Source organism: Aspergillus pseudodeflectus, assembly GCF_044049435.1.
Source record: "Aspergillus pseudodeflectus strain CBS 756.74 chromosome Unknown BJX68scaffold_2, whole genome shotgun sequence".
Lineage (NCBI taxonomy): Eukaryota > Fungi > Ascomycota > Eurotiomycetes > Eurotiales > Aspergillaceae > Aspergillus > Aspergillus pseudodeflectus.
This window is the reverse complement of record NW_027263778.1, coordinates 904,499-923,574: the sequence shown is the minus strand read 5'-3', so window position 1 is coordinate 923,574 and position 19,076 is coordinate 904,499. Positions and strand designations below refer to the sequence as shown.

Sequence of the window (19,076 nt, the reverse complement as noted above, 5' to 3'; positions counted from 1 at the left end):
ATCCACAGTAGACAGTGTTTTACACTTAGTTCCTGGCGGAGGATAGTGTGGCTTGTCGGGTTTGCTATCTAGTGACGTATGGGCTGTTTTTGCTCCCGTCGGCCGGCCCTCGTTGTTTGCGGTTTGCTTCTCTCCTCCCCCAACCACCACCACCACCAGCTTGAGTCCTGGCTTCGCAGGTCCCTCTGGCGGAACCATGGACCGCGGCAAATCATACGCTGAGGAGTTGGATTATGAAGAAGACCACTCTTCTTTCATCTCCAGAATAACGGTGACTGTTCCCGCCACTGTCATCGACAGAAGCTCAGACTGACGGCCAGACTAGAGCGCGCTACTGACACCGTTAAGCGCTGTTGTTTCGAAGAATGCCGTAACAGCATACCTAGGCACCTTTCTTTTCTTCGTGACTGCCATATGCATGATATTTGTGTCGGTTTTCGCATACGGACTCTTCTATTACAATGTGATTCCGCATGTCGGGCTCGAGCGAGTCGTACACTTGCAGTTTGGGTAAGTTCTCCCTTCCAATCGTATTGAGGGAAGATCTGCTTGACTAATTGCATATCAAAAGAAGTGAGGCGCATCCGTGGGGAATTGCTACGCTAGATTCAAGCTTGGTCTCGTTTCAGCCGTACGATGTGCACGTAGAACTGGAGCTCCCGCAAACGCCGTCGAACCTAGCTGCCGGAAACTTCATGCTGGATCTCTCGCTATTATCTCAGCCTTCAACCTCCGCAAGCACAGGGGAGAATTCATCTCCCCAGATCATCTCTCACTCTCGCCGTCCCGCGATTTTGTCCTATGCTTCGCCCTTAATCGACATCTCACGGAAGGTCACGTTTATGCCTTTGTATATCTTGGGCTGGCAGCGCGAAGCGGAGCGGCTCGTCGTACGAATGATGGAACGGGTTGAGTTCACTCGTGGCGCTCTTAATATCCCAGGAAGTGCGCGCCTGGAGCTTCATAGCCAAGTCGAGATGCAGGTCTATGCAGCAAAGGTGATATTTCGGGCACATCTCACTGGGCTACGGTATAGTCCCCGCAAGATTTGCTGTTGTTACTCGCAGCTAACAATGGTGGCAGGTGGATTATGTATCGATGGAGAATCACATCATTCTTCGTTTTCACTTCTATGTTTTGGTCGGTCTCTATGTTCTCATTTTCTCTCTCTTGGATTATCCTGCCGTGCTTCTTTGCTTCCTCGCGCACTAAGAAGCAGAAGGGAGAGGTCAAGGCGGAGGATGAGCGCGAGGGTCCACGTACGATCAAACAAGAGCCAGTCGAGCAGCTCGGTTTCCAAGAGGCTGAGCCTAGTGCCGAACCCTCCATTCGCGGGTCAAATATTAAGCAAGAGGCCGACACCGAAGAAGAGGATGAACCAGATTCTGATGAACTGCTACATGATCCAGGGCTTCTGCATAGTTCAGGAACTTCTGGCTCAGGGACGGGGATAGAGAATGATGAAGCGGCGGGTCTTCAGCAACGGCGTGGCCATTTATTTGAAAGCTAGATCACTAATGTAAACATAATAAATAACGTGGAACTTCATCTGCTATATACCATGGAATGAATCTGTTGCTCATTCTAGGCCCAGATGGTGTCTTCGCCTAGACCAGTTTGGTACCCGACAAGAACGATCCGGCGACTATCGATAACAGGCGGGGAAATTCCATCGCTGCCGTCTTTCTTTTCCCAACGCTTCCCTCTCAATCATCCCTCATCACGAGATTCGAGCTCCAATGCATATCCTGGTGAGCTTGACTATTCTAAGGGCCCCATCTGTTCCTAACTTACAACCCCGCCTCTCATGACAGGTGGTCAACGACGACGGTCCCCCGTCCAACCAGTCGTCCCCTTATGTCCATTCGTTTGTTCATACACTACAATCCGCAGGACACACTGTTTCAGTAGTCCTTCCTCACCAACAGCGATCATGGATTGGTAAGGCTCATCTTATTGGTGCCGCCGTCCAGCCAACCTATTTCCGCCCTGGAACCCTGCACAAAGACGATGGCACGACGCACGACTATCCCCGCGGTAGCAGTGCCGGAGACGATGACGCCCCCGACGGCGATGAATGGATTCTCATCAACTCCACCCCCGCCAGCTGCGTACAGATAGGTCTATACCATTACTTCCAGGACCGCGGGCCCGTTGACCTCGTGGTATCCGGACCAAACTATGGGCGCAACACCACGGCACTGTTTGCGCTTTCAAGCGGCACCATTGGTGGGGCAATGGAGGGTGCGGCGTGCGGAAAACGCTCAATTGCACTCTCATACGCTTTTAGCTCCCGTAACCACGATCCTGTCATCATCGCGGAGGCGTCTCGGCATTCGGTGCGGGTCATTGAGCACCTTGCGAAGAATTGGGACAAGGGAGTTGATCTATACACCGTCAATGTGCCTCTAGAGCCAGGTGTCAGTGAGAGCAAGGTCATGTACACGGATATGCTTGATAATCGGTGGTCGTCAGGGAGTTGTTTTGACGCGGTTGACGCTGAGGTGCCAGTGCAACATCCGGACCAGAGGGAGCAGACCCTGCGTGATCAGGAAGAGAAGTTGGAGGCTGATCCTAGTGCTGAGGTCAATGCGGGGTCCGGAAAGAGGTCGCGCATCAAGCACAAGCATTTCATATGGGCGCCAAAATTCACCGATGTCTATCGGAGTGTTGAAGAGAGCGCTCCTGGAAATGATGGCTGGACTGTCAAGGAGGGAATGACTAGGTATGTCAAAGCGATAAATCATAAAACGGTTCATGTGATATTTTCTAACTTGCATAGCGTCACGCCTCTAAAAGCCAATTTCATGCATACGCCCGGCATCAAGGGAGAGATCAAGCTGTGAGTGGAATCTAGAGAGGCGGTTCCTATACACGACTATTAGAACATATACCTTGCGCTTTTACCGTACCTACCAAGCTAGCGTTGCGTTGCGTTCTAATACCCACCCCCCATTTATGTTCTTTTCGTGGTCTGATAGTTTTATATTGCGTAGATCAGATGATGAGCCAGCGCTCTACTCCATAGTGGACTGCGACGATTCTTATGTCCAAGAACTAGTCGAGCAATCACTACAATCTCGCCTTGGTAGCCGTTACCGCACAATACACTCCATCTCAGACCTTCCTTCTCCGTCCGCCCCCGTGTTCCAGTATCGCGAATACGAACGCCTGGATTTCGAGCACGCCATGATGAACCCTACATCGTCTCTAACAAACGCTTATATCATTCGCAAGGCACTTATACGCAAACATTACCTCTCCAACACCGTCTCCAATTGGGTAACAAAGCATCCAGAGAGTGTACTCTCCAAACATGTCAAGGTCTCAGTGGACTTTGAGCTCGACTACGCGGAGTTCCTCGACGATGCGCTCCTCGAAGCCTATGAGCTTCGCGAGAGCCTGGAGAACAATGATTCAAAATCCGACTCAGAGAAGGAATGGTGGATTCTCAAACCTGGCATGAGCGATCGCGGGCAAGGGATTCGACTGTTCAACAGCGAGGACCAACTCCGTGAGATATTCGAGGAATGGGAGGTTGACACATCGGATGAGGAGGACAACGAAGATGGGGTCGATGATGGAAATGGAGATGAAACCGCAGACAAGGCCGGTGCAAGTGGTGTAATAACCTCGCAACTCCGCCACTTCATCGCGCAACCCTACATCGACCCCCCACTGCTCCTTCCCTCTTCGAACAACCGCAAATTCCATATTCGGACGTACGTCCTCGCAACAGGAGCACTCAAAGTTTACGTCTTCAAGGAAATGCTCGCTCTCTTCGCATCAAAGCCGTACATTCCGCCTTCATCCGAATCGGACACAGACGGAATCAACGACCTGACTCGCCATCTAACAAATACTTGCTTCCAAGACGGGACTCTACCGGAGAACGAGACTGTCCGGCGCTTCTGGGATTTAGAAGCCCAAGTGTCCAATCTCAATACTGACTGGAAGGAGTCGGTCTATGTCCAGATCTGTCAGGTCACAGGGGAACTGTTCACCGCGGCCGCGCGCGGCATGATGGTCCATTTCCAAACGCTTCCGAATGCACTTGAGATCTTTGGAATTGATTTCTTGGTTGATGCCGAGGGCATGGCGTGGTTGCTGGAGGTGAATGCCTATCCGGATTTTGGACAAACGGGAAGTGGTCTTCGGGACATTGTTGTCGGGGGTTTGTTTGATAATGTGGTTAATGTTGGTGTGAAGAGCTTCTTTGGACTTCAGGGTGATGAGAAAGACAGGGAGAATGAAGGTAATGGGTTGAGATTGGTCGCCGAGCTCGACCTAGGGAGAGCCTAGCTTGCGGTGTTCGACTTTAGGAAAAGGGCGTTGTGTGGTAATGTGTTTTAGATATAGAAGGTTGGCTGGATTGTTAGGCTAAAAGTTAACTCTATAGATCAATGGCTTTGATGTTCATCTTGCGTCTTGTTTTTCCGATCTCCTCGTAAAAATCAACCAAACCTTTGCTTTGCCAAGGTCTTCAACCACCCGATAGTCTCCTCTTCCTTTTCTTTGTATCGTTTTACTCTCTCTTCCCGCTCCGCCGTTCGCGCTCTTAATATTTCTTCCCTTCGAATCTCCCTTTCATTCTTCTTCCGCTGCTCCCTCTCCCGGGCAGACTTGATAGCCTCAAGGTCATTCTCCCCAGAACCCATAAGTTCATCGTCAGGAGCAGCCTCCGGCGAACCACCGCGTCGAGATTCAGCAAAAGCCTTATTAGCCGCGGCGGCTTCGCGGCGCTTTTCTATCTTTCGTTCGTGTGTTCCCGGCTCAGCACGGGGTGCGACCTCTTCTTCCAGGTGGCGGAGTTCTGCCTTGTGGGTGCGGATTTCTGCCCGACGCTGCTGGCGGGCGTCGTGGCGTCCGGCGAGGGAGTCTTCTATAGCGGATTCTGCACGATGGTTAGTATGACATCAACAAATTTGAATGGTGAGCAAGATAGATTGTACCTTTTCGCAAATCTAGATCTTGCATAGTTGGTATCGTCGGGCCTGCAGCAGGTCCACCAGCATTGTTCAACGGTCCATAGTGAGGCATCGGGCCGTACTCGTCATCACCATCCTCCTCGACACCAGTATTATAGTCATCATGCGTCTGAGATCGTTCTGTTCCAGCCTCATGAACTGGCCTCTGATAGTTGGGCGAATCCCTCGGTCCGACAGACGCAGCACTCTTTTGCGCCTTCTCCAATGTACTGGGGTCATACCAACCCTCCGCCAATTCTCCACGGTTCCTAATATGTCAGCCCCAATCCCTCAACTATGCCTTGCAGACTTAGAGGGAATTGCGTAAAAAGTATATGGAGCTTACCATTTCCCAGTAAAGCTCTTCCACCGCCCTTTAACCTCGTCTTCGCTCAGATCCTCTAGTAAAAGGCCCTTTTGTATATCAAGGTACATTGCGAACATGGGCTCAAATGCGCGCAGGTCGCGTTTTCCGAGCTGGCGCGCATTGAAGGGGAGGATTATCGGGGCGGAGGGTTCGCATTCTCTCGCTGATTTGGAGGGTCGGTCATGGGTACGGCGATGGGAGTGCAAATGGGAATGTCGATGTCTGTGGTGGCGATCGTGATCATAGTCATCGCGATGGCGGTGTTTGCTTTGTCGCGAAGATCCGGTAGGTGATCGAGAGCGGGAGCGGGCGGCGCTGTTTGGGGTCGCTCCTGTCCTATGGGGAGAAGTACGTGATCGCATGGTCGTCCTTGTAGATTCGTACTCTTATATCCTTGCCGTCGACTCTTTTGGTACAGTTTTTCTGGATTCGGGATTGGGGTTGAAAGTGAAGAGAAGCCCGGAAGCCAGATACGGCGCCAAGAATCCGCATTGCGAATCACATGCCTTTGAATTTTATTGAGAGCCTCCGGATGTTTCGCTATCCGGCAATACAATAGAGGCAATATTGATATACACTGTGCTGTATGGTACCTTGCATTGTTGAGTTGACTCCGCCAGAATTATAATGAATACTATATACACTGAAAAAGTATACAACGACATATAGCTCTACTCGAATGCATTCAAAGTCGCCAAAGAGGGAGCATTAACTGGCCGGCGCAGACTGGTCTGCGGTAGAAGTGGAATTGTCACCTGTCGAGGCCGAAGTAGAAGGGGTTGCCGGCTTTGATCGGTTTGCAGCGGCCAGCTGCCAGGCCGGAATAGACGGGGACTTGCTGAATCGCGATAGAGGGTTGGTAGGATTGGCGCTCGAAGCCTGGGCTGTCTGCGAAGTAGCTGGAGTCTCGGGTTGGGGTGCGGTGGGCGTGGCTCCGTTGGTGGTAGAGGTGGCTGCGGTCGGAGTGGATTCCGGAGCGCTGGGCAGAGTTGTCGTATCAGCGGCCTTTACTGTGACTGGAGCGCTAGAGGCGGCAGCAGCACCAAGCCTATTGCCCAAAAGAGTCTTCAAGCTCTTTAATTCAGTTCCCAACTCCCGCAGGCGATTCTCGTTGCCCTCCCGAGCGCCCTGAAGGGCTCTAGGGATGGCGTCTTTCAATGCGTTGACCTCATCATTGATGCGACGGGTCTCATCATCTCGCCGTCTCGAAGCGGTTTTTAGATCAGCGATCAGTGTTTCTACATCTCGCAATGTAGCGTCTAGCTTCTCAGTGCGCGTCTCCTCGGCCGTTTTAAGCGCTGAAGTGTCTGTAGAAAGCTGCTCTATCAGGGTAAAAGCCCGGGAAAACTGCTCATCGATATTTTGTTTGTCTTGTTCCAGCTGTGGCGGGGTCGGGGGCGCAATTAATGGTGTAATATATCGCTTATCGTCGTTAGAGAGTTGTGCGCTCCAAGACAGAAGGATACATACCTTAGCCACAAAATACAGTCCATAACTAACACCTCCCATGACCGTAGCCATTATAAACCAATCACGCCAGTCCCGCTTAGGGGGCCTAATAATTTTGAGGTTAGCTTCACTGGCTCGTCCGCACTTTACATGCTCTGAGGGCAAGTCAAACTCACTCTGGCGGAGATTGCCACTGGGCATATGGGGGATAGCCGTACCCCGGCGGAGGTGGAGGAGGGGGTCGATAGACAGCTTGTTGTGGTGCAGACTGGTAGGTCGACGGGCTCGACGTTGTGGATGATACCACCGCTGAGGGATCCTCTCCTGTACGGGCGAGAGCAACATCTATCTCCTCTTTGGTCAGGTTCTTGGACTGCAAGAACGATATCCTCTTTTCAATCGGAGCCGAAGCTACAGAGGGGTCCTGGAGGACTGTGTCAAGAAGAAGGAGTGTTAATAGCCAGAAACGTATCAGTAAAGAACAAGTGGAAGACGCACATGTCACCTAAAAGCCATCCATGAAGTCAGCTCCGCAATCAACAACTCGAGGTAAAGGGCGAAAGACTTACAGCAGAGGAGATCAACTCCTCGCGAACCATGATGGCGTTTCCTGCGGCAGAGGTCAATGCAAGCAGGCAGAATGTAGATTCGGCAAAGAAATGAGGGAAAAGGAGAAGTAACGGCGAGGGATTTGGGAGAAGACAGTGAGAGGCCGACGCATCGGCACCGAAAGCGACGAACCTCGGGATGTCCGCCGTAAAATATGGAGTAGTAATACTATTACGCTGATTATTACGGATTACGGACTTCCCCAGACTCGGAGTCTCGTGATCCGTCACCTGTCGGTATCTCGGTAGAAAGGTAATTCCGCAGCGCCCTCACCGCCTGCCAAAAGTTGTCGCTCTGCGGCGGGCGCTGTTGTTTACATCGGGCATTGGTCGATTATTTACCACCGCAACCACTCTTTGCTTGCGCTTCGCCTTTTGGCTTCTCATCATTTTTTGGGCCTCGTGCTATCCTTGGACGATCGCTGTTATCGAAGTTGTTTTATTGGGTGCTTATCCTACTCATCTAGCGACATCTGTCTCGCTGTGATCAGCTGCGGTCGCAGCTTCCTTATCCACCATGTCGCAAGACACAGGATTGTTCAGTATCAAACGTCCCCGCGAGGCAAGCCCAAAGTCCCCCAACCACTTTTTGAAGTCATTATACTAATAATTCCATCGGCTTAGACGCTGGGCAGTGTGCAGAATTACTCTTCGCTCCCCCAACCCTCATCCGCCCTAAAACGCACCAGTTCAATCGGCGCATTCCAAAATCCCCCGTTTACTTCTCAGCAATCCCGCTCAATGTCTTTACTAAACTCTGTTGGCCGGCCGCAGCAGCCCAATTTTCAACGCTCATCCTCAGGAGGGTTTGGGGTCGATCCCGGACTCTCATCCGTCCGGCGCTCCGTCTCCAGCAATGTCTTTCACGGGGCTAGCGCTGGGCGCCCAAGCTTCGCTCCAGGATCGATGTCCTCCAATCCAGCGTCTCAAAGCCTGCAGAGAAGGAGTAGTGTCTTCTCGCGACCTTCCACCGGTGGTGCCATGGGTCATCAATCATTCTTCACACAAGTCCCTTCGGCCGCCGGTGTGCCCAGAGACCCACGACCCCTCCGGGATAGGTCCTTCCAGGCACGTATTGCACAGGAGCTTCTGGAATATCTCACGCACAACAATTTTGAGTTAGAAATGAAGCATTCTCTTGGTCAAAACACTCTCAGATCGCCGACTCAGAAGGACTTCAACTTCATCTTTCAGTGGCTATACCACCGGATTGACCCTGGGTATCGGTTCCAAAAGGCCATGGATGCGGAGGTACCGCCGATTCTTAAGCAATTACGCTACCCTTACGAAAAGGGTATCACCAAATCGCAAATAGCCGCCGTCGGAGGTCAGAACTGGCCTACGTTCCTAGGGATGCTTCATTGGCTGATGGAGCTGGCGCAAATGATGGATAGATATGTATTGGGAGAGTACGATGAGGCCTGCGCAGAGATGGGAGTGGACGTCTCAGGCGACCGCATCATCTTTCGCTTCCTGACAGGTGCGTACCATGACTGGCTACAAGGCGGCGAAGACGAGGACGACGAAACTGCCGGGCAAAGATTGGTCCCGCACATTGAACTCATGGCTCAAGAATTTGAAAGGGGCAACGAGAAGTACGTCCAAGAGATGCAAGTATTGGAAGCAGAGAACCGTGCCCTTCGCGATCAAATTGAGGAGTTGGAGAAAAATGCACCCGATATGGCCAAGCTTGATAAGCAGTTCAAGATTCTGGAGGACGACAAGAGAAAGTTTGAGGACTATATTCAGAATGTGCAAGGCAAAATCGAAAAGTACGAAAGCCGCATCAATTTCCTGGAGGAAGAGATCAAGAAGACGGAGTCGGAGCTACAAGCTGCTGAAGAAGAACGGGCTGGCCTTCAGGCCAGTGTTGATCAGCAAGGCCTCACAATTCAAGATATTGACCGTATGAACACCGAGCGAGACCGGCTTCAGAAAAGTCTTGATGACACAGTAATACGCCTTGAAGAAACCCATGCACGGGTGATGGCTAAGGAGGCCGAAGCGAGCAGAAAACTCGAAGACCTAGAGGAGCTCGTCAAGGCCTACAATACGCTAGGATACCAGACCAGCCTCATCCCTCCCACCGCTGTGAATGCCAACGGACAAGATTTTGAGCTCAGTCTTAACGTGAATGAACGCAGTTTCTCAGCGTCCCAGATTGGGGGCATTCCCAGCAGGATCTCACCGGAAGCCGATAGGCTCCTCGCCGAGCCGTTCACAGGATATCATCCAGCACACCTGTTGAGCCTAGACCTGCGGGGTATGGTTCGCAGCAATCTACAAGCACTTCGCAAGGATATAAACGAACGCAGGAAGCGTGGGATCGATGACGACCTAGAGCGACGTAACCTGCTAGATAATATTAAGGAGGCCATGGATGAGAAGCGAGGCGAGGTCGAGGCTCTGGAACATAAGCGACGCACCGCAGAGGAAGAATTTGAACGGCTCAAAGAGGTTACTACAACCCAGAAACTTGCCTCGGATGCACAGATTGAGAAGATGGAAAAAGAACTGGCCAAAATGCGAGCGACAATGAGCGAAAGTGTCCAACTGATGGAACAACGCGAAATGAACACAAATATCGAGTATGAACAACTCACACTTCGAGCTAATGCTCTTCGAGAAGAACTGCACACCAACGTGGAAAGCATGCTAAACGACGTTATCCGATTTAAGGTTCATGTTCAGAAGGGCCTGGAGGACTACGAGAACTTTGTTGTGGATGAAGTGGAACAGGAGCTAGGGGGTGATACGCAAACGACTGACGACGCGCATCTTTCCGCGGAAGAGTTCTGATGCTGAAGAGGAAAACTACAGCCTTTCCCTCATGCGATTTTATGCATTGATGGAGTTTTGAACGCCGTTTAGGGTAGCACCAAGTGGTGAAGAGTCATTTGACTCAAACACAAGCGAATCCCGGAGCGTTTTCCCTTTTACAGACTTTATTAGGCGGCCTATCAGGGTCCTACTAGGTATGACTGAAAGGTGCCATAATTCTCATACCCACCGAAAACTCAGTTCTTCTCGCTGTTGGCGACCTTCGCGGGTCGGGGTATTGGCATGTTGGTTCTCGTTTGGCGCTATGCTACTGTTTTGAAAGCGGACATTTTTATCTGGTGGTGTTTCTGAGCCTTTTCTTGCCTTGTCTACTTATGAATACTTGCATGGACATATGAGTACTGTTATGTTGTTTTGGACAGTTTGATACCATTATGATTGGGTTTGTGATGAATTGATGTTTCTTAAATCAAATTATCAAGTAGTGGCTTGTCCACATGCTTAGCTTACCTAGCAAAGACGCTGATGCCAGTGAACATCTTCTTTGACTTGTCCATAGTTATTTACTCCGTCTTACCCCTCTCATCGGTCTTTTTCGCCTTGTCCACTGGAGTAGCATCGGTATAAGAAGTGCTATGGATGCAGTCGTAGCTCATACGGCCAGTTGGATTGCCGACTTACTCGAGTGAAATATACGCAGCCTTTGCCATACAACTTCTTCAGCCATGAAAGCCTCTACTCTCGTCGGTGTTTTCGCAGCGCTATGCCTGGATAGTGCTGTTGCCCAAACAACGATTGTCAGTAGTTAGATTTTCAAGGGCCCGCTGTGCCTCTGCTAACATGCTTAGACCATGCCCACTATGGTCCTTCCTACTGGGCTGCCAACTGGTATCTTTACCGGGCTGCCATCTATGTCTACGTGGCTGAGGCCTGGTATTGTTCTACCCACTAATGGGCTCCCGATTTCTCTTTCCAATCCCAGCTGGCCCACCGCAAATATCCCAACCACTCTCACTAATAGTGCTTCCACTGCCCCTCCTGTCCAGACTTCGCCTACGGGATCGGCTGGTGACAGTACAACAGCCGTTTCGGGAGCATTTGTGCGTATCCATGCACGCCAAATGATGCCCTTCGATGGATAGATAAAACGATCTGTATAAGACTCTGATGTGGTGGATTTTGGCTGGCCTTGATTATTTTCACAGTACACCCTTTGGTGTACAATGTTCTTTGAATTCGGCAGTAGATAGGTACAGTACCTACTAGTCAGATTAGGCAGTATCCAACATACTATTCAACACCTTTCAATGCGCCTGAGGCACTTATCTACTTAGGTACATGGGCAGAATTATTGGTCAATGCTTTGCTGACTCATCAAATCTTATCCGACATTTTCTGAAGGTCCATCAGAAACGCCTCACGAAAAATTGACCGCATTCGATTCTAGTCTCAGCTACGCGTGGCTCGTTTTTGCCTTGAGGTTAGATAGTTGGAATCTCCGCAAGCTGCTCGGGGATGCAGTGCCCAGTCAATCATTAGATATGCGCAACAGAGCTTCATTCCGACGGCCTCCTCGAGATTTGGTTCACTTTCCGCTCGCCTCGTCCCCTTGAACCCCGAACCTCCGTCGTGTCATGAAAGGGTCTCTTAGTCCAGCGCATTTGCTGTATCTTCACCGCAGTTGCTTTAAAGGTCCTTCGCTCGCCACCGCCCATCCCTCGCGTTTCAGCTTTTCGTGGATACAGCCATGTCGGCAACTACGTTGGAGCCATCCGTTTTCCGCTCGCCCCAAGCCTCTGGATATCGACCTTGATATTCTGGAAGAATATTTCCGGCTGGGCTCTGGGCGATGCCCCGAAATACCTCCTTGGGAAAAGAAGAGTCCTCGGGCGTGGATATCTTTACTGGACGAATACCTGCCGCCATCATTACAAAATGGCGTTGCGGGTACGACGAGTCATTCGCATACGGAACACCCTTCGGATACGGCCCAGAAGTCATTTGTGCGGGCTATGGAGCTGGCGTACTTCTTATTTCATGCCAGAGCAAACCTGAATTTGGACCTTCTAACTCACTTGGGGTTCAGATCCAACGACTGGGCGGCGGTATACACTTTACTCGGCAGATTATTGGACACGGCGGAGGCACTCAAGGAGATTTCCCTGCTTCCTGCGCGTGGTTTTGTCGATGAATTGGCCTCAAATTCTGGCGTTTCACTTGACCAGCTCACCAGCCAGCACGTCTCGTTTATTCCCCGGCCCAGTGCATCAAGCACAGAGTCCGCTTCTGTTGCCCGATTAACCAGTCTTGATGCACTCACAAGGGCACCTTTTGCCCAGTATCACCGCAAAAGACTGATGGCCGAGGTATGGAAAAGCTTGGGATCAATCGTCTTAGCCGCCGCAGATGCCTCTCCAAATGACTCCAAGCTGGCCATGTCATATGTATACCGAATCCTGGCGCGGCTTCACCATTCCGGTGCTGTCTCCGAGCGGGTATACAAGTACACCGACCCGGATAAACATCAAGCTACGCCTCGGCCGCCAGGAATGCATCTGCTGTCCGTTCAGATCTTGGACATCCTTTCAAATGAAGCATGGATAATGCATCAGGCTGAGATCGCGGCGAAAGCGGCTGCCGCTGGACAGGACTCTCCTTTTCTCTCGCTCAAGCCAAATCTCAAAGAGCTTGGGCATGAGATTTGGTTAGAATTTATCCTCTGGTGCTGCGTGGAGGATGGGCATATTGAAGAAGGAATATGGCTTGTTGAGCAGATGACTACGCGGAGGGGTGAGATCGCTTGGAAATTCAAAGACTGGAAAGCTCTCCTTCAGGACCCAGAGTCATTACACAGGATGAAGATTGATCAAGAGGTTACATGGCACCATGATCCTGGGTCAGCGCATGTCGCTCCCTGGCGGCGGAAGCGCGCTGAAACCCCTCCTGTTTTCCATGGACTCGGAAGGCGAGTTATCAGCATGGAGATTGTCTCGGCGTTGTTAGATAATATCTCCAACGTGATCTATCTGGGGTTGGGCTCAAGGGGTCTGCGCGCTAGTTCGTTCATCCGCCATGTCAGTCGTCTACAGTCCACCATAACTCCAATATGGCGGGAATCAAATCTGCTACCGACAACCAAAGAGATCAACTGGTTAACCGTGCGTGTGATGGAGTCTGGAGGATTGGATCCCAAGGCGGACCCCCAGATGTTTGATGATTTTCTCAGAGTAACCCCTTGTCTTGTTCCGCCTTGGAGCAGTGACATGTGTCCGGTGGATGAGGAGTCGCTCGCTCAACTTCACCCGTCACATCTCTATGATGACACGTCCGCCTTTACCGGTTTGATCGAATACAACCTGAGGTATTATTGCTCTCAACGACTGCTTGGGGATGCCTCGAACATGTTCACCATGCTGCAGGAGGTCATCGACGCCAGCAAAATTAGGCGCATTGATGAATTCTTCTCGGCCCCGATGGAACCCTCCGACGAAAATGTACTCTCCGAATTCCAAGATGACCAACCTCCTCCTCTACGATTCTTCGAGTCATCAATCCCGCACATCTCAAATGTGACACTGGCTGAGCTACTTGACCTCATAACAATCTGCCGGGCTTTTAGTTTTGGGGAATGGTTATTATTCTCAGACGATATTGACGGGCCTACAGTGCCCGCTACTGCTTACGGAGACCAAGCCCTAGCACCCTCAGTCTTGCGTTTTGCGGCGGCTACGAAGAACCACTCCCTCGGCGAATCGGTCATCACGTCACTTCAATCGCCTCTGTCCCTGAACACCCTGCGTGCGCTTTGCAATTACCGCATCGCGATGCATCAGTGGGATCTAGTCATCCCCTTGCTCAGGTATATGCGCGATTACCGACTCATGTCCTGGGCTCATAGCAACATCGCCGCTCTCGGTGCGGAGATCATCCGCCTCGAGAAGCTCCCCAAGAAGAAGAATCCAGGTGCCGAAACAGATCTATCTCAAGCAAAGGAAATCCTACTCCGCATCTTGACTGGCGAGTTCCACGAAAATCCCCACACCAAACGCAAACCTAATTACCAGCATCGTGTCCTTCTCGCCTTCACACTCCTATTCTCCCGTATCTCCTCGCCTTCCCTTCGCGAGATCGCTGGACACGTCTACGATGACCGCCTCGTCCCCAAATCGAACCACATGTACATTCCTCCCGCGCCTTTCCATGTCCTTTTGTCCGCTGTTGTCGAGACTCAAGGTAGTTCTGCCGGCCAGAATCTCTATAAACGCTTCTGTGTCAACCTTGACCCACCAACTCTCCGCCGTATCCGAGAAGGCGGCGTATCACACCTATACCAAAGTCCCGAGCGAAACCGCGACAAGGGCGACCCGCACTATGATTTTCAATATCATAGTCATCTTCGCAAGAAGATTGTGCTTCCGAATCCTAATACTGTAAGGATTATTGCTCGGGAAGCTGTCAGGGAGTATGAACAGGCCTGTGCTGCCGAGAACCAAGCCATCGGTACCGCGCTTCTGAATGAAAAGGAGACGGCTATGGAGACCACGACATATCACACAGTTCCCGCGCCACAAACTGACAACCACGACCTTCCGAATCCGCTTTCCTCGTCGGTTCCGGGATCTGATACAGCGACAGGCCCCGCCGCCAGAAAAGCTCAAGTAGAAGCCATATTGTTCTCTTGCATAAAACGCTTCGGGTCCATGGGCATGAGCGACCGCGAAATAACCTGTGAAGTAGGCGGCCTGGTGTACTGGAAATATCAACAGGCTGAGCGCGAGCGAAACAAGGACACTCCGGATGTCAAGAAGAGAGAAAGGAGGATAAGGCGAAGGATTGAGCACGTCGCCCTTCCCGTTTCTGGTAGAACTCAGGATCCGAGCTCAGCGTCTTGAGCTTGCGGCATTTCGTTCCCCGGCCTTCTTCGGACTATTCTTTACGTCGCTATTTTCTTGGGCACGGGGAGGAACCTGGGTTGTTATATACAGCAATTTCCTATACACCCTTTGCATGTGGATGATGGCGTTATGGACAGGGCATGTAAAACATTTGGTCTATAGTCATAGATTTTAATCTTGTATATATATTTGAAGCTAAAATACCCCATGCGGTCTCGACAGGGCAGGTGCGAACGAATAAGATAGGAAGGCGCGATGGATGCAACATAGTCAAGGATAGGATCAGGAAAGAAGACAAGAGCGCTGAGCAGCAGGCATCGCATCTTCCCCAGGGTAGTGTATTCTGTTCCGGTCAAGGGCCCTGCTGGTTTAAAGAGTACAGGTATGAGATGCTTCTTTCTTGATATGCAATATGTATGTCCGTCTATCACTCATTAGATATTGATGAGCATACGAAGAAGGGCCATAGTTCCCATAGGTTTAGACATCATCGTCGACAAGGTGGCCATTAATTATTTGCTCAAGCAGATAAAGCTGCCTCGATCATAACAGCGTAAAATAAGATACCAACTAGTTAGATCGACGTGCCCGTCCGAATATTGCCTGGGATATACGGGTCGACTCACTCCATCAAATAACAAACAGGTCCCCCAAATATCTAGATATGGTATAGTACGGTACAGACCTCGCTTGCCAACCCATAGAAACGCCCCCTTGGAAAAGAGAAAATGAAGCCCAGAAACTAAGAGGATAAGAGAAATAAGGAGGAAGAGACGACCGTTAACAGTTTAATATTCGCCATTCCACGGCTCCTCGTCGTTGGACGCGGGGAAGAATGATCTGATGAATTCACCAGTGATTGGGTCATAAGGAAAATACATGTCGCTCGAAGGTCCGGTGGAGGTGTCCAGAGGGAAGAAGAACGGGCTTCCAGTTTGTGGGGGCTCCAGAGATGCAGCACCAGTTGAAACAGGCAGGTGCATGGATGGGGATTGCAGATGTTGAAGGGCAGTAAAATCTTGAGAAGGTGGTTGCTGTTCTTGCTGGCTCTCTGCGCCGCCGGAAGGTGAAAAGTGGAAGATGGGCGTAGTGGATGGAGGTGGGGGATTTGTTGCTGCTGAGGTCGGAGGGATGAAGTTGGGATTGACTTGTAGAAAGTGAGGACGCCGGGTGCTGTCGTCTAGATCTAGTTGATAGTCTACCGCTGGTATATCGCTCACGTCCAAGTTCAGACCAGTGGCGAGCCGGCGAAGGTTTCCATCACACAGTTCCCAAGCGCGGCGGGAAGCGAGGCTATATTTCGACATAGCGTGTATCCAACGAATGGCCTTTTTGGCTGCCTCAAGGAAAGTCTTCTCTCCGTCGGGCATATGAACGCTGCCGAAGGAAAGTTCAAGAAGAAGGACGGTGGTAGCTTGCATGAGATAGTGCAATACACACCACCAGGGACAGAGCTGATAAATTCTGGAAGCATCGGGTACATCGGGAAGAAGGCCAATCAGCTGCTGTGCCGACTCTAAGACGGTCAGCGCAAGCTCGTGGCTAAAGGTCTTTTTTTGGAATGGCATGCTGGTGCGTCGAACGTCGCGGCGACACAAGCAAGGCCGACCCAATGTGATGCGTGCGCTATGAAAACCGAAAGCAAGGCAAAGCCTCGCACGGAGCAAATCTGGGCTCTGCTCATCTCTATTTCTCCAGTCGTATATGTCGGGGAGATTCGAATGCCAACGCTCGACCCGCGCGCGAAGCTCTCCGATGCGATTCTCTATTTGGGCCCAAGGAGTCATGATGCAATCCAGAGAATACACACGGTTTACAATCTCCTGTGTGATAACAGCGAGGTCAACGTAATAGAGAAAGAATAGAGAACAGTTATGGGGAAGACCCTTTAGTTGGGTGGATCCAGGAATCTTTGCCAAACCGTGCAGATCAGGGGCGTCGTCTTGTGGGTTCAGAGGCATCTGCCGTACAAAGGAGCTCGCCAGGGCGGATTCCACGCGCTCTTGACGGAGTTCTAGATTGCCGAGTAATTGAACCACCTCTGGGTCTTGAAAGCGTTCCTCGCCCACGGGGAGTGGCATTGGTGTCGTGCAAATACCATCCGAAATGCCCGTCATTCGCCCGGTCATGATCCCAAGCAAATGTTCAAAGGTATAAAGACACCACCATACCCTATACCGAGCCTCCTTTGACACATCGGGAGTGAGCTCGCTGGTGTTTCTCAGGTTGAGGCCAAGGGATATACCGGACCGAAGGGCTAGTGATGCGATTCTCCAAGAACTATTTGAACATTAGACATCAAGGACATATGATTGTGCGTGCATGGCTTACCGGTTGATTTGATCGGTCGACAGTAAATAAAAAGCCATGAGAGCTTCAACCTGTACCTGCTGGAGATCCGGGTGAGTGAAGAGTGTATCGCTATTCATACTGAGAGCCCGAGCGCGAGCAAGGTACACAAGATGATCACGCTCATCTCCACGCCAGGGGGCGTGCATAAGGTGAGCATGATAGGAGGCGATGGCAAATATTAGGTTAAGGATGGCCAACCACTTATCTCCCGGTCGCGCCGAATTATCGAAGAAATTCCTATACTGCGCAGAAAAGAGCGTCCGGCCGAGAATAGGAAAGACAGGGTGGATCGTATCCAGGTAATCCTCGAAAAGTTTGTCTGCGACATTTCGAGGCGGCATCCAATACAGGTGCACAGGTCCAGGGGGTGATATATCCACGTCATCCAAATGGTAGTTCACGGAGTGTATCGAGAATTCATGATCCGGTCTATGCTCAGAGGCCCCTGATAATTTGCGTGCGCGGTGTTCGGCCTCCCTTCGCAGTCGCTGTAGCCAGGTGACTTCTGAGTTCTTCCCCATATAACCCGTCGCTCGGGAGCTCGGACTGCGATTTAGATCTTCATCCACACGGTCGATGGCGTCCAATGATCCAATGGATGACGGGAGGCTTTCGAGCTCATTCTCTGGCTCCTCATCCGCTGCAGAAGCCGCCGCCGAGTTTGCGGACTGTTGATCACTAAACATGCCATCTCCGGAATCCGAGTACTAGTTTCCAATCAGCAAACTGGGCCCGCTTCGGGTGAAAGAAGTAGTCATCGTGCACCTTGTCGAGGATATTCTTAATCCGTTCCGAGGTCCTGCCGTCGACAAGGTAGCTTAATTCCCGCAGCAGGCTCTCATAGTCCTCCGACTTGGCCGATAGCTTAGCAAGTTCTCTATCAAAAGCAATAGTTAATGATCAAGTCGGTAAGCTGCGGGGTTAACGTCAAGACAGACCCTTTCGTCCGCTCGCGCCATGAGACCGGGTAGCGGCATCCAACCCTGAGTTCCGCACACTGCCTGCAGATTGGAGTATCGCCACTGCATTTCGTTTTCCGGAGTCTGCAGGTTTCGCATGCCAAGGGCACACGGCGACTATAGCGAGGGGCAGTACCCGTCCGTTGGCGGGGTATCGCGACTTTGTGATTGCTTGACATTGGCTTCCTGCCGGTTATTGTGGCGCTGCGCGATGAAGGAGGCGGTCCCCTTGGTATTTGCAGTGTCGAGCCATGTTGGACAGGAGGGTTGGAAACCGGAATGGTATTGTGTTGATTCTCAGACTGTGGTTGTAGGAAGCTGTTATTACCTTGTCCGTCCGAGCCGCCGGCCTGCGGATGACCTAAAGGCATTTCCATTGGTTTCGCGCCACTTTGGCGCGCTCGCTTTCGCAGGTCCGAGTGCCAGGAAAGCCAGGCGAAACAGCTGCAATCGATGTATAATGTGAGAGTCTCAAACCGAATCACTAAGAGACATGCATAGCGGGAAGAGCTTAAAATCGCGCGTCAAGGATTTTGAGGGTAGAACAGAGGTCCAGGGTATCAAGAGCGCAAAGAAAGCACACTGGAATGTTCTCGCCACTTGAGAAGAGAAAATCAGCTATGCAAGCACTCTGTACGTTTGCGAGAGCATGAGAGGAAGAAGGTTGCCACGAATAGAAGCGACGAGTCGATCTCCAT

General features: G+C 51.2%; 7 protein-coding genes across 7 annotated transcripts; 4 read left to right on the top strand and 3 right to left on the bottom strand.

The window, feature by feature from the left end:
* Positions 1–125: 125 nt before the first annotated feature.
* On the top strand, positions 126–1,561 carry BJX68DRAFT_225034 (seipin). The gene is made up of 4 exons (XM_071038335.1): positions 126–271; positions 326–510; positions 575–1,030; positions 1,084–1,561. Exons 1-4 carry the CDS (start codon positions 197–199, stop codon positions 1,508–1,510), a joined length of 1,143 nt encoding a protein of 380 aa, XP_070905066.1. The 5' UTR covers positions 126–196; the 3' UTR covers positions 1,511–1,561.
* Positions 1,562–1,605: 44 nt separating this feature from the next.
* BJX68DRAFT_225033 (putative acid phosphatase) lies at positions 1,606–4,365 on the top strand. The gene is made up of 4 exons (XM_071038334.1): positions 1,606–1,751; positions 1,815–2,725; positions 2,783–2,842; positions 2,997–4,365. Exons 1-4 carry the CDS (start codon positions 1,740–1,742, stop codon positions 4,300–4,302), a joined length of 2,289 nt encoding a protein of 762 aa, XP_070905065.1. The 5' UTR covers positions 1,606–1,739; the 3' UTR covers positions 4,303–4,365.
* Positions 4,366–4,367: 2 nt separating this feature from the next.
* BJX68DRAFT_225026 (uncharacterized protein) lies at positions 4,368–5,796 on the bottom strand. The gene is made up of 3 exons (XM_071038333.1): positions 5,314–5,796; positions 4,953–5,236; positions 4,368–4,894 (listed from the first exon to the last, which is right to left on the bottom strand). The coding sequence occupies exons 1-3, from the start codon at positions 5,694–5,696 to the stop codon at positions 4,455–4,457; spliced, it is 1,107 nt and encodes a 368-aa protein (XP_070905064.1). The 5' UTR covers positions 5,697–5,796; the 3' UTR covers positions 4,368–4,454.
* Positions 5,797–5,907: 111 nt separating this feature from the next.
* Positions 5,908–7,535, bottom strand: pex14 (putative peroxisomal membrane anchor protein (Pex14)). Its single transcript, XM_071038332.1, has 4 exons — positions 7,353–7,535; positions 6,960–7,207; positions 6,805–6,889; positions 5,908–6,756 (listed from the first exon to the last, which is right to left on the bottom strand). The coding sequence occupies exons 1-4, from the start codon at positions 7,380–7,382 to the stop codon at positions 6,043–6,045; spliced, it is 1,077 nt and encodes a 358-aa protein (XP_070905063.1). The 5' UTR covers positions 7,383–7,535; the 3' UTR covers positions 5,908–6,042.
* A 3,518-nt stretch (positions 7,536–11,053) lies between these two features.
* On the top strand, positions 11,054–11,474 carry BJX68DRAFT_225020 (uncharacterized protein). The gene has a single exon (XM_071038331.1). The coding sequence runs from the start codon at positions 11,084–11,086 to the stop codon at positions 11,312–11,314; it is 231 nt and encodes a 76-aa protein (XP_070905062.1). The 5' UTR covers positions 11,054–11,083; the 3' UTR covers positions 11,315–11,474.
* A 132-nt stretch (positions 11,475–11,606) lies between these two features.
* On the top strand, positions 11,607–15,489 carry BJX68DRAFT_225019 (uncharacterized protein). The gene has a single exon (XM_071038330.1). It carries the CDS (start codon positions 11,807–11,809, stop codon positions 15,062–15,064), a length of 3,258 nt encoding a protein of 1,085 aa, XP_070905061.1. The 5' UTR covers positions 11,607–11,806; the 3' UTR covers positions 15,065–15,489.
* Positions 15,490–15,544: 55 nt separating this feature from the next.
* On the bottom strand, positions 15,545–19,076 carry BJX68DRAFT_83685 (transcription factor domain-containing protein). The gene is made up of 4 exons (XM_071049853.1): positions 18,358–19,076; positions 18,185–18,296; positions 17,399–18,126; positions 15,545–17,347 (listed from the first exon to the last, which is right to left on the bottom strand). The coding sequence occupies exons 1-4, from the start codon at positions 18,753–18,755 to the stop codon at positions 15,856–15,858; spliced, it is 2,730 nt and encodes a 909-aa protein (XP_070905060.1). The 5' UTR covers positions 18,756–19,076; the 3' UTR covers positions 15,545–15,855.